Genomic DNA, 16,275 nt, shown 5'->3' on the forward strand with positions numbered 1-16,275 from the left:
GGTACATATGCTTAAAGGGGTACTCTGGTGAAAAACATTTTTTTAAATCAACTGGTGCCAGAAAGTTAAACACATTTGTAAACGACTTCTATAAAAAAAATATTTACCCTTCCAGGTCTTTTTAGCAGCTGTATGCTACGAAGGAAATTCTTTTCTTTTTGAATTTCTTTTTTGTGTTGTCCACAGTGCTCTCTGCTAACATCTCTATCCATTTTAGGAACTGTCCAGAGCAGTATAGGTTTGCTATGGGGATTTTCTCCTGCCCTGGACAGTTCCTGATACGGACATCAGGTTTCAGCAGAGCGCACTGTGGACAAGACAAAAAAGAAATTCAAAAAGAAAATAATTTCCTCTGTAGCATACAGCTGCTAAAAAATACTGGAAGGGTAAAGATTTTTTAATAGAAGTAATTTACAAATATGTTTAACTTTCTGGAACCAGTTGATTTAGAAAAAATTTTTTTGCACCAAAGTACCCCTTTAAGCTACCAGGTACTTAATTAATGCAAGTTATCAGCAGCATTTCAGAAACAGTTACAACATACTGCCAACCTGAATGCAACCTTACTACAACCGCAATGTTTTTACCATAAAACACAGTGTAAACAGCACCTCATGCGGTATAGTAGAAACTAGTTAATTTCAATAGCGTAAGTACAACATCTTTAAGTTCCAGACTATAAAAAATGTTAGATGTTATAGATAGAATAATATTTATTCCCTAGCATGCAATTCTTAAGCAGCCTTTTGATAGCTTATATGTGCTATGGGTTAAAATAGTCACTTTCTCCAGACCTGATTTGGCTTCATGGCTTTACAATGACTGAATGAAACAACAGAGCAGCAGATAATGGCAGCCCTCCGGCAAAAACTAGCGTGCACACTCCTTGTCTTTAGAAGTACATGTGTTCATCTTGTTCCTATGTAGGCCAATAATTGTATTAGATGTCATTTATTTTTAAAGGCTTTCACTGCAAACCCAATAGTTGCCAGATTTCTTTACTTGACAAGTATTTTGCCCTTGCAAAAACTCATAGAAAATGTGTAAAAATACTTGTATTGTTAAATAATTCCTCTAGAGATTAGCCTTATCTTTTATGCTTTGTGTGTTTTCCTTCCACAATGCATCGACCAGAGCGTGTTATGAAAAATATACAACTTTACTTGTTTTTTTAGATGAAAAAAAACTTACAAAGGGCTTCTTTGGTGTACACATAGTATTACCAGTGCTGACTAGAGAAAGGAACGGGACCAGGTAAGTAGAATTTAAATGGTCCTGTTCCGTGCTGTCATTCTCCGGCAATCCTCTTCAGTATCTTCAGCTCCGGGCCCGACTTGGAGCATGGGTGGATCTCTGCCCATGCTCCAAGTTGGGCGCCGAGCTGAAGATACCAAAGAGGATTGCTGTAGAAAGACAGCATGGAACAGGACCATGTCAATGGTACTTACCTGGTCCCATTCTGTGCTTTCATTCTCCGGCAATCCTCTTTGGCATCTTCAGCTCTGGACCTTACTTGGAGCATGGGCAGAGAACGACAGCACGGAATGGGACCAGGCAAGTACCATTGACATGGTCCTGTTCTGTGCTGTCGTTCTCCAACAATCCTCTTTGGTATTGTTACGCCGAGCGCTCCGGGTCCCCGCTCCTCCCCGGAGCGCTCGCTTCACTCTCCCCGCTGCAGCGCTCCGGTCACGTCCTCTGACCCGGGGCGCTGCGATTCCGCTGCCAGCCGGGATGCGATTCGCGATGCGGGTAGCGCCCGCTCGCGATGCGCACCCCGGCTCCCCTACCTGACTCGCTCTCCGTCTGTTCTGTCCCGGCGCGCGCGGCCCCGCTCCCTAGGGCGCGCGCGCGCCGGGTCTCTGCGATTTAAAGGGCCACTGCGCCGCTGATTGGCGCAGTGGTTCCAATTAGTGTGTTCACCTGTGCACTTCCCTATATCACCTCACTTCCCCTGCACTCCCTTGCCGGATCTTGTTGCCTTAGTGCCAGTGAAAGCGTTCCTTGTGTGTTCCTTGCCTGTGTTTCCAGACCTTCTGCCGTTGCCCCTGACTACGATCCTTGCTGCCTGCCCCGACCTTCTGCTACGTCCGACCTTGCTTTTGCCTACTCCCTTGTACCGCGCCTATCTTCAGCAGCCAGAGAGGTGAGCCGTTGCTAGTGGATACGACCTGGTCACTACCGCCGCAGCAAGACCATCCCGCTTTGCGGCGGGCTCTGGTGAAAACCAGTAGTGGCTTAGAACCGGTCCACTAGCACGGTCCACGCCAATCCCTCTCTGGCACAGAGGATCCACTACCTGCCAGCCGGCATCGTGACAGTAGATCCGGCCATGGATCCCGCTGAAGTTCCTCTGCCAGTTGTCGCTGACCTCACCACGGTGGTCGCCCAGCAGTCACAACAGATAGCGCAACAAGGCCAACAGCTGTCTCAACTGACCGTTATGCTACAACAGTTACTACCACAGCTTCAGCAGTCATCTCCTCCGCCAGCTCCTGCACCTCCTCCGCAGCGAGTGGCCGCTCCTGGGATACGCTTATCCTTGCCGGATAAATTTGATGGGGACTCTAAGTTTTGCCGTGGCTTTCTTTCCCAATGTTCCCTGCATCTGGAGATGATGTCGGACCTGTTTCCCACTGAAAGGTCTAAGGTGGCTTTCGTAGTCAGCCTTCTGTCCGGAAAAGCCCTGTCATGGGCCACACCGCTCTGGGACCGCAATGACCCCGTCACTGCCTCTGTACACTCCTTCTTCTCGGAAATCCGAAGTGTCTTTGAGGAACCTGCCCGAGCCTCTTCTGCTGAGACTGCCCTGTTGAACCTGGTCCAGGGTAATTCTTCCGTTGGCGAGTATGCCGTACAATTCCGTACTCTTGCTTCAGAATTGTCCTGGAATAATGAGGCCCTCTGCGCGACCTTCAAAAAAGGCCTATCCAGCAACATTAAAGATGTTCTGGCCGCACGAGAAATTCCTGCTAATCTACATGAACTTATTCACCTAGCCACTCGCATTGACATGCGTTTTTCCGAAAGGCGTCAGGAACTCCGCCAAGATATGGACTCTGTTCGCACGAGGCGTTTCTTCTCCTCGGCTCCTCTCTCCTCTGGTCCCCTGCAATCTGTTCCTGTGCCTCCCGCCGTGGAGGCTATGCAGGTCGACCGGTCTCGCCTGACACCTCAAGAGAGGACACGACGCCGTATGGAGAACCTCTGCCTGTACTGTGCTAGTACCGAACACTTCCTGAGAGATTGTCCTATCCGTCCTCCCCGCCTGGAAAGACGTACGCTGACTCCGCACAAAAGTGAGACAGTCCTTGATGTCTACTCTGCTTCTCCACGTCTTACTGTGCCTGTGCGGATGTCTGCCTCTGCCTTCTCCTTCTCTACAGTGGCCTTCTTGGACTCTGGATCTGCAGGAAATTTTATTTTGGCCTCTCTCGTCAACAGGTTCAACATCCCGGTGACCAGTCTCGCCAGACCCCTCTACATCAATTGTGTAAATAATGAAAGATTGGACTGTACCATACGTTTCCGCACGGAGCCCCTTCTTATGAGCATCGGATCTCATCATGAGAGGATTGAACTTTTGGTCCTCCCCAATTGCACCTCGGAAATTCTCCTTGGACTTCCCTGGCTTCAACTTCATTCCCCTACCCTGGATTGGTCCACTGGGGAGATCAAGAGTTGGGGGTCCTCTTGTTCCAAGAACTGTCTAAAACCGGTTCCCAGTAACCCTTGCCGTAACTCTGTGGTTCCTCCAGTAACCGGTCTCCCTAAGGCCTATATGGACTTCGCGGATGTTTTCTGCAAAAAACAAGCTGAGACTCTACCTCCTCACAGGCCTTATGATTGCCCTATCGACCTCCTCCCGGGCACTACCCCACCCCGGGGCAGAATTTATCCTCTCTCTGCCCCAGAGACTCTTGCCATGTCCGAATACGTCCAGGAGAATCTAAAAAAGGGCTTTATCCGTAAATCCTCCTCTCCTGCCGGAGCCGGATTTTTCTTTGTGTCCAAAAAAGATGGCTCCCTACGTCCTTGCATTGACTACCGCGGTCTTAATAAAATCACGGTTAAGAACCGCTACCCCTTACCCCTCATCTCTGAACTCTTTGATCGCCTCCAAGGTGCCCACATCTTCACTAAATTGGACTTAAGAGGCGCCTATAACCTCATCCGCATCAGAGAAGGGGACGAGTGGAAAACGGCATTTAACACCAGAGATGGACACTTTGAGTATCTGGTCATGCCCTTTGGACTGTGCAACGCCCCTGCCGTCTTCCAAGACTTTGTCAATGAAATTTTTCGTGATCTGTTATACTCCTGTGTTGTTGTATATCTGGACGATATCCTAATTTTTTCTGCCAATCTAGAAGAACACCGCCAGCATGTCCGTATGGTTCTTCAGAGACTTCGTGACAACCAACTCTATGCCAAAATTGAGAAATGTCTGTTTGAATGCCAATCTCTTCCTTTTCTAGGATATTTGGTCTCTGGCCAGGGACTACAGATGGATCCAGACAAACTCTCTGCCGTCTTAGATTGGCCACGCCCCTCCGGACTCCGTGCTATCCAACGCTTTTTGGGGTTCGCCAATTATTACAGGCAATTTATTCCACATTTTTCTACCATTGTGGCTCCTATCGTGGCTTTAACCAAAAAAAATGCTGATCCCAAGTCCTGGCCTCCTCAAGCAGAAGACGCCTTTAAACGACTCAAGTCTGCCTTTTCTTCGGCTCCCGTCCTCTCCAGACCTGACCCTTCCAAACCCTTCCTATTGGAGGTTGATGCCTCCTCAGTGGGAGCTGGAGCTGTTCTTCTACAAAAAAATTCTTCCGGGCATGCTGTCACTTGTGGTTTTTTCTCTAGGACCTTCTCTCCAGCGGAGAGGAACTACTCCATCGGGGATCGAGAGCTTCTAGCCATTAAATTAGCACTTGAGGAATGGAGGCATCTGCTGGAGGGATCAAGTTCTCCTGTTATTATCTACACCGACCACAAGAACCTCTCCTACCTCCAGTCTGCCCAACGGCTGAATCCTCGCCAGGCCCGGTGGTCTCTGTTCTTTGCCCGATTTAATTTTGAGATTCACTTTCGTCCTGCCGATAAGAACATTAGGGCCGATGCTCTCTCTCGTTCCTCGGATGCCTCAGAAGTTGAACTCTCTCCGCAACACATCATTCCACCTGACTGCCTGATCTCCACTTCTCCTGCCTCCATCAGGCAGACTCCTCCAGGAAAGACCTTTGTTTCTCCTCGCCAACGCCTCGGAATCCTCAAATGGGGTCACTCCTCCCATCTCGCAGGTCATGCGGGTATCAAGAAATCTGTGCAACTCATCTCCCGCTTCTATTGGTGGCCGACTCTGGAGACGGATGTTGTGGACTTTGTGCGAGCCTGCACTATCTGTGCCCGGGATAAGACTCCTCGCCAGAAGCCCGCTGGTTTTCTTCATCCTCTGCCTGTCCCCGAACAGCCTTGGTCTCTGATTGGTATGGATTTTATTACTGATTTACCCCTTTCCCGTGGCAACACTGTTATTTGGGTGGTCGTTGATCGATTCTCCAAAATGGCACATTTCATCCCTCTTCCTGGTCTTCCTTCTGCGCCTCAGTTGGCTAAACAATTTTTTGTACACATTTTTCGTCTTCACGGGTTGCCTACGCAGATTGTCTCGGATAGAGGCGTCCAATTCGTGTCTAAATTCTGGAGGGCTCTCTGTAAACAACTCAAGATTAAATTAAATTTTTCTTCTGCATATCATCCCCAGTCCAATGGACAAGTAGAAAGGATTAACCAGATCTTGGGTGATTATTTGCGACATTTTGTTTCCTCCCGCCAGGATGACTGGGCAGATCTCCTCCCATGGGCCGAATTCTCGTATAACTTCAGAGTCTCTGAATCTTCCTCCAAATCCCCATTTTTCGTGGTGTACGGCCGTCACCCTCTTCCCCCCCTCCCTACTCCCTTGCCCTCTGGTCTGCCCGCTGTGGATGAAATTTCTCGTGACCTTTCCATCATATGGAGAGAGACCCAAAATTCTCTCTTACAGGCTTCATCACGCATGAAGAAGTTCGCGGATAAGAAAAGAAGAGCTCCCCCCGTTTTTTCCCCTGGAGACAAGGTATGGCTCTCCGCTAAATATGTCCGCTTCCGTGTCCCTAGCTACAAGTTGGGACCACGCTATCTTGGTCCTTTCAAAATTTTGTGTCAAATTAATCCTGTCTCTTATAAACTTCTTCTTCCTCCCTCTCTTCGTATCCCTAATGCTTTTCACGTCTCTCTTCTCAAACCACTCATCCTCAACCGTTTTTCTCCCAAATCTGTTCCTCCCACTCCTGTTTCCGGCTCCTCGGACATCTTCTCGGTCAAAGAAATTTTAGCTGCCAAAAAGGTCAGAGGGAAAAATTTTTTTTTAGTGGACTGGGAGGGTTGTGGTCCTGAAGAGAGATCCTGGGAACCTGAGGACAACATCCTAGACAAAAGTCTGCTCCTCAGGTTCTCAGGCTCTAAGAAGAGGGGGAGACCCAAGGGGGGGGGTACTGTTACGCCGAGCGCTCCGGGTCCCCGCTCCTCCCCGGAGCGCTCGCTTCACTCTCCCCGCTGCAGCGCTCCGGTCACGTCCTCTGACCCGGGGCGCTGCGATTCCGCTGCCAGCCGGGATGCGATTCGCGATGCGGGTAGCGCCCGCTCGCGATGCGCACCCCGGCTCCCCTACCTGACTCGCTCTCCGTCTGTTCTGTCCCGGCGCGCGCGGCCCCGCTCCCTAGGGCGCGCGCGCGCCGGGTCTCTGCGATTTAAAGGGCCACTGCGCCGCTGATTGGCGCAGTGGTTCCAATTAGTGTGTTCACCTGTGCACTTCCCTATATCACCTCACTTCCCCTGCACTCCCTTGCCGGATCTTGTTGCCTTAGTGCCAGTGAAAGCGTTCCTTGTGTGTTCCTTGCCTGTGTTTCCAGACCTTCTGCCGTTGCCCCTGACTACGATCCTTGCTGCCTGCCCCGACCTTCTGCTACGTCCGACCTTGCTTTTGCCTACTCCCTTGTACCGCGCCTATCTTCAGCAGCCAGAGAGGTGAGCCGTTGCTAGTGGATACGACCTGGTCACTACCGCCGCAGCAAGACCATCCCGCTTTGCGGCGGGCTCTGGTGAAAACCAGTAGTGGCTTAGAACCGGTCCACTAGCACGGTCCACGCCAATCCCTCTCTGGCACAGAGGATCCACTACCTGCCAGCCGGCATCGTGACAGGTATCTTCAGCTCCGGGCCCGACTTGGAGCATGGGCAGAGATCCACCCATGTTCCAAGTCAGGCCCGATGCTGAAGATACTGAAGCGGATTGCCGGAGAATGACAGCATGAAACAGGACCATGTCAATGGCACTTACCTGGCCCATGCTCCAAGTCGTGCCCGAAGCTAAAGATACCAAAGAGGATTGCCGGAGAATGACAGCACGGAATGGGACCAGGTAAATACAGTACTGTTGTCATCAGTGTCCCCTGCGCTACCTGTCTGTACTGACAGATTAGTACAGATGACACTGATGACAGATTTCCTTGAATGGTTGAACTTAGGATGGCTTTACAAAGCATTATTGCTGTATATCCCAGCTATATGCCAGCATGGTATACATTGTCATTCTGTTTTTTGACAGGATGCCAACAAATAGCTGGGATGTATGGCAATAATGCTATATAAACCTTGCATTATTTTGTTCACAAACTCTCCTTTAAACAATTACATATTCTGCAATATTGTAAAATGATTTCTCACATATGTTACGTTACATACTGTAGCTATAGATAAAGCATAACTGTGTTTGTTATGTTGCTCTTTTATCTGTGCATCGTAATAAATTACCGGACTTAGTAAACGATAACAATACATGCAATATCACAACACAATGGCCCATATTTATCAATCAGCCTGAAACCCTAATCTTCTTTTTCCCATAACAACCAATCACAGCTCAACTTTTACTTTGCCACAGCTTGTTAAGATATGAAAGCTGAGCTGTGATTGGTTGCCATGGGAAAAAGAAGACAATCAGGGCCAAGAGGGGAGAGTTATCAAAACCTGTGTAGAGGAAGAATGGTGCAGTTGCCCATAGCAACCAATCAGATTGCTTCTCTAATTTTTGAAGAGGCCTGTGAAAAATGAAAGAAGCTATTTTATTGGCTGCTATGGGCAACTGCACCACTCTTCTTATACACAGGTTTTGAAAAATATCCCCCAATGTGACAAATGACAACCTTAGCTTTTTTGCATTAACAAACATAGCACTGATACACTATATTACTTAATCCATACTTTTTACAATAAGGGTAGGGTCACATGTAGGGTATACGCAGTGTATTTAACGCTGCACAAAGTCTGCTGCGCAGCGCTGCTTATTTCCCGTTGTACAGAAGATTTTGTGCAGAATAAAATTCGCTATGTATGACCCTACCCTAATGCTGTTTATCTAACCAATCCCTTCCCTCCCCCCACTGCTTCTCTACAAACATATCTCAGTCATTAATAGTACCAAAGCATATATTCATAAATTGCCTCTAGTATACTTTGCAATTCTTTAAAGAGGTTATCCCAGATCATAAAAACAAGGCAGTTTTTTCCAACAACAGCACCACACATGTCCTCTGGTTGCATGTGGTTTAACAGTTCAGTTCCATTGAAATGAATGGAGCCAAGTTGTAATATCACACACAATATTAGTTCTGTTTTTCTATTCCTGATAACCCCTTTAACTGGATTCTCTTTGGTATCTTCAGCTCTAGGCCTGACTTGGAGCATGGGTGGATCTCTGCTCATGCTCCAAGCCAGGCCTGGAGCTGAAGATACCAAAGAGGATTGCTGGAGAAGGACAGCACGGAACAGGACCTTTCCCGTTCCATGTAGTCGTTCTCCGGCAATCTTCTTTGGCATCTTCAGGTCTGGGCCTTACTTGGAGCATGGGCTACGCCAAGTCAGGCCCAGAGCTGAAGATACTGATGAGCATTGCCAGAGAATGACAGCACGGAAAGGGACCAGGTAAGTATCGTTGTCATCAGTGTCACCTGCACTACCTATCTGTATGGACAGGTTAGTGCAGGTGACATTGATGACAGATTTCCTTTAAGGTGATCATGGAAGTTGTCACAGACCCTAAACGGCATACAAATGTTTGTTCTTTGTCTTTTTTCAGTGGGGTTGTTCACAGGGATATCAATTTAACTGGGGAAATGAATTAATTTTTCTTATTACACAATTATCAGAAACCAAAGAATAAAAGACAGAATTCACCAATTCTAGTATATCTGTAGGCTACAGAATATATACACCTTAATCGGGCATAAGAAAAAGTGTTTTGTACTCACAGTACCTGTTGATATATAAAGTCAGTGCCTGTCTTACTATACAGTAGCTCAGCTATGTTTATACAGTTTATATGAGAATTATGTATGCTAAGTCTGTCTTTGATCAAACCTCCTCACCCTGTTATGATGTTTTGGAGTATTCTGCCCCATTCTCATGTGTGAAGAGGTTAATGTCAGCATTGCTTTCCTCTTAACAATGTTATCCTTCACACCAATCCCTAAATTCTTAGCTCTGATGTCCTTGGTAGGTGATATGTCAGGTCTATGTCCCAAGAAATATAGATTTATACCGCTATGAAGTATTCTTTGGATACACATAAAGAGAGAGATAGAAATCCAACTCAAGGACCTCTTAACTTGAAATTTCCTTTTTTTATTTATTTAGTATGACTATGAAGGCATGGAGATTGACAGTCTCCCAGTGGAGCTGACCGTGGTATGGAATGGGGATTTCAGCATTGACAATCCAGCTCTGAACAAAGGTAACGTAGAACTTCAGTTTGGGTTAGAAAATAGTTTCCATAGCAACATCACTTATCTCCGGTTAAGTATCATACGCCTAACCTTTTCATTACTCATTTTTATAACTCTCATTGAAATTGAATAACTCCACAGTCACACATTTCCATATCATTTATTTAGTATGACTACTGTTAGTATAGCCACTTACCATCAAAATACTCAGGTATCATCTAATGTATATTCAGGATAAAAATTTTTTTTATAAATGTGTGTAAAAAAAATGTATGTCTATAGAAAATGCCATTGTGATACTTTATAAGCTCACAGTATTTATATGTACCAGTAAAATACTCATCATAAGCCTCTCCAGTCTCCATATCACTGTGTATTGATCGCTATTAAAGAATCGGAGATTTCCTTTCTTTTGTTTTCTATTGTTTATCTGTTATCCTGTTGGTTGCTACTTTTAGCTAGCTGCTTTCTAACTACATTATTAGAGAGACCTCAGTGGCCAGCAGCTACAGTATACTATCACTGGAAATGGTACATGCTGCCTCTGTTACTAAATTTACATATTGTACCAATGCATCTTAAATTATAAATAAAGCAATTTTTCAATAGGAACTTGTAAGCCTATAGGGTGTCTAGTGAAGCTGGATGGAGATTATTGTGGGGAGTGAAGACCTCAACCCTGAATGATGCTGCTTGTTTTGGCCTTAATGATAGGGCAATTTTCATTATTAGGTTTTTTTTTTTAACTCTTTGCTTATTAATAGCCATAAGGCCTTTCAAATTTCCACCTACAGAGCCATTTGCAGGCTTGTAGGGCCAATTGAACTTTATAAATGCAAAATGTACGGTGAGGCAAAAAAATAAAAAATAAAAAATTAGTTGAGAGGCAAATATTAAAAAAGAACAAGCAATTTTGCAGTTCACTTCTCCCAGGGTATTTTTCCATGGTATTTACTAAGGTTTCCCTACATTTTTAACTTTTCCCTACACTTTTCTATATATATTTTTTTTTTTTACAAATGCTTGGAGCTGTGGGTTTTCTTCAGTTCAAATCTACCATGCCTCCTTCTTCAGTGACCACGCCCCCTTTCCCCAACTGCTACACCCCTTTTTGAGATTGTCTCAGTGAAATGGAGAGTTGGTCAGGTTTTTTTTAAATACTGGCACAAAGTCTGGCTCAATGTACCAGAATCTACCGACAACCCGACGAAACAGGACGGGTTTACAATAGTAGATCAGGGCCATCATCTTTATTCTGTAGGTCCATAGGATTTCAATAATACACAATTTATATAGGTTTTGTTTATTTTACTACTTTAAAAAAATTATAACTTTTGGAGAGAAAAAAATGAGTGTGCCTAAAATTGTCCTCTTCTGACCCCTATGTTACTTTTATTAAGTATAATTTTTGTTTTGCTGGGACTTTTCATTCATTTTTTTTCCCGTTATACAAAGTGACCAAAAATCAGCAATTCTATACTTGGGTATTTTTTTTTTTTATCATTTACACCATTCTGCATGCAGTTTAATTGAGATTGGTGTTAGGGCAATCCTCTTGTTTGTGCCTTCCATACTGGAATAAAGACAAGGTATTTTATTTGCTTCTACTATCCGGGCTGAGGACTTTTCTTGTCCTATTTAGTACTTAACATTACATTTTGTGATCACAAATGCCTGGCATCAGAGGCGAGTGCTGGCTGCTGATAGCAACCATTGATACTGGCCCAGTAAGTGAGGACAGCTCCTACCCTTGCTTCATAGACTGCTAATGGTTCATAATATGTCAATAAACGTCAATTTATGTTAAAGGAGTAGTTCAGCCTAAGGATAGGGGATAAGTTTCAGATTGCGGGGGGGTCTGACCGCCGAGACCCCCTGCGATCTTCCGTACAGGGCCCCAACTGGCTGGCCAGAGAGTGCGTGCCGACTACTGCACGAAGCAGCGGCTGACACACCCCCTCAATACAGCGCTATGGCAGAGCCAGAGCGCTGCCTTTGGCAGTCTCCGGTTCTGCCATAGCACTGTATTGAGGGGGAGCGACGGCTGCCGCTTCGTGCGGTGGTTGGCCGCGCTCTCTGACCACCGAGGGGGCCCCATACGGGAGACCACGGGAGACCCAGTGGTCGGGCCCCCTGCGTTCTGTAATGTATCCCCTATGCTTAGGATAGGGGATAAGTTGTTCTCCACTGGACTATTCCTTTAAAGTTTACCTGTCGTTAACAAAACATACGAGAAGCAGGTATCCCGGCTTAATCCCTGGTCTGGACACTGGGCAGGAGTGGGTGTGGACCTCACCTGGAGTAATCACTGTTACGCCGAGCGCTCCGGGTCCCCGCTCCTCCCCGGAGCGCTCGCTACACTCTCCTCACTGCAGCGCTCCGGTCAGTTCCACTGACCCGGGGCGCTGCGATACCGCCTCCAGCCGGGATGCGATTCGCGATGCGGGTAGCGCCCGCTCGCGATGCGCACCCCGGCTCCCGTACCTGACTCGCTCTCCGTCAGTCCTGTCCCGGCGCGCGCGGCCCCGCTCCCTAGGGCGCGCGCGCCGGGTCTTTGCGATTTAAAGGGCCACTGCGCCGCTGATTGGCGCAGTGGTTCCAATTAGTGTTTTCACCTGTGCACTTCCCTATATCACCTCACTTCCCCTTCACTCCCTCGCCGGATCTTGTTGCCATCGTGCCAGTGAAAGCGTTTCCTTGTGTGTTCCTAGCCTGTGTTCCAGACCTCCTGCCGTTGCCCCTGACTACGATCCTTGCTGCCTGCCCCGACCTTCTGCTACGTCCGACCTTGCTTCTGTCTACTCCCTTGTACCGCGCCTATCTTCAGCAGCCAGAGAGGTTGAGCCGTTGCTAGTGGAAACGACCTGGTCACTACCGCCGCAGCAAGACCATCCCGCTTTGCGGCGGGCTCTGGTGAAAACCAGTAGTGACTTAGAACCGATCCACTAGCGCGGTCCACGCCAATCCCTCTCTGGCACAGAGGATCCACTACCTGCCAGCCGGCATCGTGACAGTAGATCCGGCCATGGATCCCGCTGAAGTTCCTCTGCCAGTTGTCGCTGACCTCACCACGGTGGTCGCCCAGCAGTCACAACAGATAGCGCAACAAGGCCAACAGCTGTCTCAACTGACTGTTATGCTACAACAGTTACTACCACAGCTCCAGCAATCATCTCCTCCGCCAGCTCCTGCACCTCCTCCGCAGCGAGTGGCCGCTTCTGGACTACGACTATCCTTGCCGGATAAATTTGATGGGGACTCTAAGTTTTGCCGCGGCTTTCTTTCCCAATGTTCATTGCACTTGGAGATGATGTCGGACCAGTTCCCCACTGAAAGGTCTAAGGTGGCTTTCGTAGTCAGCCTTCTGTCTGGAAAAGCCCTGTCTTGGGCCACACCGCTCTGGGACCGCAATGACCCCGTCACTGCCTCTGTACACTCCTTCTTCTCGGAAATTCGAAGTGTCTTTGAGGAACCTGCCCGAGCCTCTTCTGCTGAGACTGCCCTGTTGAACCTGGTCCAGGGTAATTCTTCCGTTGGCGAGTATGCCGTACAATTCCGTACTCTTGCTTCAGAATTATCCTGGAATAATGAGGCACTCTGCGCGACCTTTAAAAAAGGCCTATCCAGCAACATTAAAGATGTTCTGGCCGCACGAGAAATCCTTGCTAATCTACATGAACTCATTCACCTAGCCACTCGCATTGACATGCGTTTTTCCGAAAGGCGTCAGGAGCTCCGCCAGGATATGGACTCTGTTCGCACGAGGCGTTTCTTCTCCCCGGCTCCTCTCTCCTCTGGTCCCCTGCAATCTGTTCCTGTGCCTCCCGCCGTGGAGGCTATGCAGGTCGACCGGTCTCGCCTGACACCTCAAGAGAGGACACGACGCCGCATGGAGAATCTCTGCCTGTACTGTGCTAGTACCGAACACTTCCTGAAGGATTGTCCTATCCGTCCTCCCCGCCTGGAAAGACGTACGCTGACTCCGCACAAAGGTGAGACAGTCCTTGATGTCTACTCTGCTTCTCCACGTCTTACTGTGCCTGTGCGGATGTCTGCCTCTGCCTTCTCCTTCTCTGCTGTGGCCTTCTTGGACTCCGGATCTGCAGGAAATTTTATTTTGGCCTCTCTCGTCAACAGGTTCAACATCCCGGTGACCAGTCTCGCCAGACCCCTCTACATCAATTGTGTAAACAATGAAAGATTGGACTGTACCATACGTTTCCGCACGGAGCCCCTTCTAATGTGCATCGGATCTCATCACGAGAGGATTGAACTTTTGGTCCTCCCCAATTGCACTTCTGAAATTCTCCTTGGACTTCCCTGGCTTCAACTCCATTCCCCAACCCTGGATTGGTCCACTGGGGAGATCAGGAGTTGGGGGCCCTCTTGTTCCAAGGACTGCCTAAAACCGGTTCCCAGTAACCCTTGCCGTGACTCTGTGGTTCCTCCTGTAACCGGTCTCCCTAAGGCCTATATGGACTTTGCGGACGTTTTTTGCAAAAAACAAGCTGAGACTCTACCTCCTCACAGGCCTTATGATTGTCCTATTGACCTCCTCCCGGGCACTACTCCACCCCGGGGCAGAATCTATCCTCTGTCCGTCCCAGAGACTCTTGCCATGTCTGAATACGTCCAGGAAAATTTAAAAAAGGGCTTTATCCGTAAATCCTCCTCTCCTGCCGGAGCCGGATTTTTCTTTGTGTCCAAAAAAGATGGCTCTCTACGTCCTTGCATTGACTACCGCGGTCTTAATAAAATCACGGTTAAGAACCGCTACCCCCTACCCCTCATCTCTGAACTCTTTGATCGCCTCCAAGGTGCCCACATTTTTACCAAACTGGACTTAAGAGGTGCTTATAATCTCATCCGCATCAGAGAGGGGGATGAATGGAAAACGGCATTTAACACCAGAGATGGACACTTTGAGTATCTGGTCATGCCCTTTGGCCTGTGCAACGCCCCTGCCGTCTTCCAAGACTTTGTTAATGAAATTTTTCGTGATCTCCTATACTCCTGTGTTGTTGTATATCTGGACGATATCCTGATTTTTTCTGCCAATCTAGAAGAACACCGCCAGCATGTCCGTATGGTTCTTCAGAGACTTCGTGACAATCAACTCTATGCCAAAATAGAGAAATGTCTGTTTGAATGCCAATCTCTTCCTTTCCTAGGATACTTGGTCTCTGCCCAGGGACTACAAATGGATCCAGACAAACTCTCTGCCGTCTTAGATTGGCCACGCCCCTCCGGACTCCGTGCCATCCAACGTTTTTTGGGGTTCGCCAATTATTACAGGCAATTTATTCCACATTTTTCTACCGTTGTGGCTCCTATTGTGGCTTTAACCAAAAAAAATGCCGATCCCAAGTCTTGGCCTCCTCAAGCGGAAGACGCCTTTAAACGGCTCAAGTCTGCCTTTTCTTCGGCTCCCGTGCTCTCCAGACCTGACCCATCTAAACCCTTCCTATTGGAGGTTGATGCCTCCTCAGTGGGAGCTGGAGCTGTCCTTCTACAAAAAAACTCTTCCGGGCATGCTGTTACTTGTGGTTTTTTTTCTAGGACCTTCTCTCCGGCGGAGAGGAACTACTCCATCGGGGATCGAGAGCTTCTAGCCATTAAATTAGCACTTGAGGAATGGAGGCATCTGCTGGAGGGATCAAGATTTCCAGTTATTATTTACACCGATCACAAGAACCTCTCCTACCTCCAGTCTGCCCAACGGCTGAATCCTCGTCAGGCCAGGTGGTCTCTGTTCTTTGCCCGATTTAATTTTGAAATTCACTTTCGGCCTGCCGATAAGAACATTAGGGCCGATGCTCTCTCTCGTTCCTCAGATGCTTCTGAAGTTGAACTCTCTCCTCAACACATCATTCCTCCTGACTGCCTGATTTCCACTTCTCCAGCCTCCATCAGGCAAACTCCTCCAGGAAAGACCTTTGTTTCTCCACGCCAACGCCTCGGAATCCTCAAATGGGGTCACTCCTCCCATCTCGCAGGTCATGCGGGCATCAAGAAATCTGTGCAACTCATCTCTCGCTTCTATTGGTGGCCGACTCTAGAGACTGATGTGGTGGACTTTGTGCGAGCCTGCACTATCTGTGCCCGGGATAAGACTCCTCGCCAGAAGCCCGCTGGTTTTCTTCATCCTCTGCCTGTCCCCGAACAGCCTTGGTCTCTGATTGGTATGGATTTTATTACTGACTTACCCCCATCCCATGGCAACACTGTTATTTGGGTGGTCGTTGATCGATTCTCCAAAATGGCACATTTCATCCCTCTTCCTGGTCTTCCTTCAGCGCCTCAGTTGGCTAAACAATTTTTTGTACACATTTTTCGTCTTCACGGGTTGCCTACGCAGATCGTCTCGGATAGAGGCGTCCAATTCGTGTCTAAATTCTGGAGGGCTCTCTGTAAACAACTCAAGATTAAATTAAATTTTTCTTCTGCAT

At 47.8% G+C, this 16,275-nt stretch overlaps 1 protein-coding gene across 6 annotated transcripts in view; it reads left to right on the top strand.

Annotated features, from left to right (window-relative positions):
- Positions 1-16,275, top strand: part of PLXNA4 (plexin A4) — an 821,522-nt gene that overhangs the window by 649,238 nt on the left and 156,009 nt on the right. For all 6 annotated transcript variants that reach the window (XM_056573188.1, XM_056573183.1, XM_056573186.1 and 3 more), the window contains one exon: positions 9,738-9,834. In XM_056573188.1, the coding sequence (XP_056429163.1) occupies positions 9,738-9,834 (97 nt within the window). The remainder of the gene's footprint in view (positions 1-9,737; positions 9,835-16,275) is intronic.

The sequence above is a fragment of the Hyla sarda genome, chromosome 4 (genome assembly GCF_029499605.1).
Source record: "Hyla sarda isolate aHylSar1 chromosome 4, aHylSar1.hap1, whole genome shotgun sequence".
NCBI lineage: Eukaryota > Metazoa > Chordata > Amphibia > Anura > Hylidae > Hyla > Hyla sarda.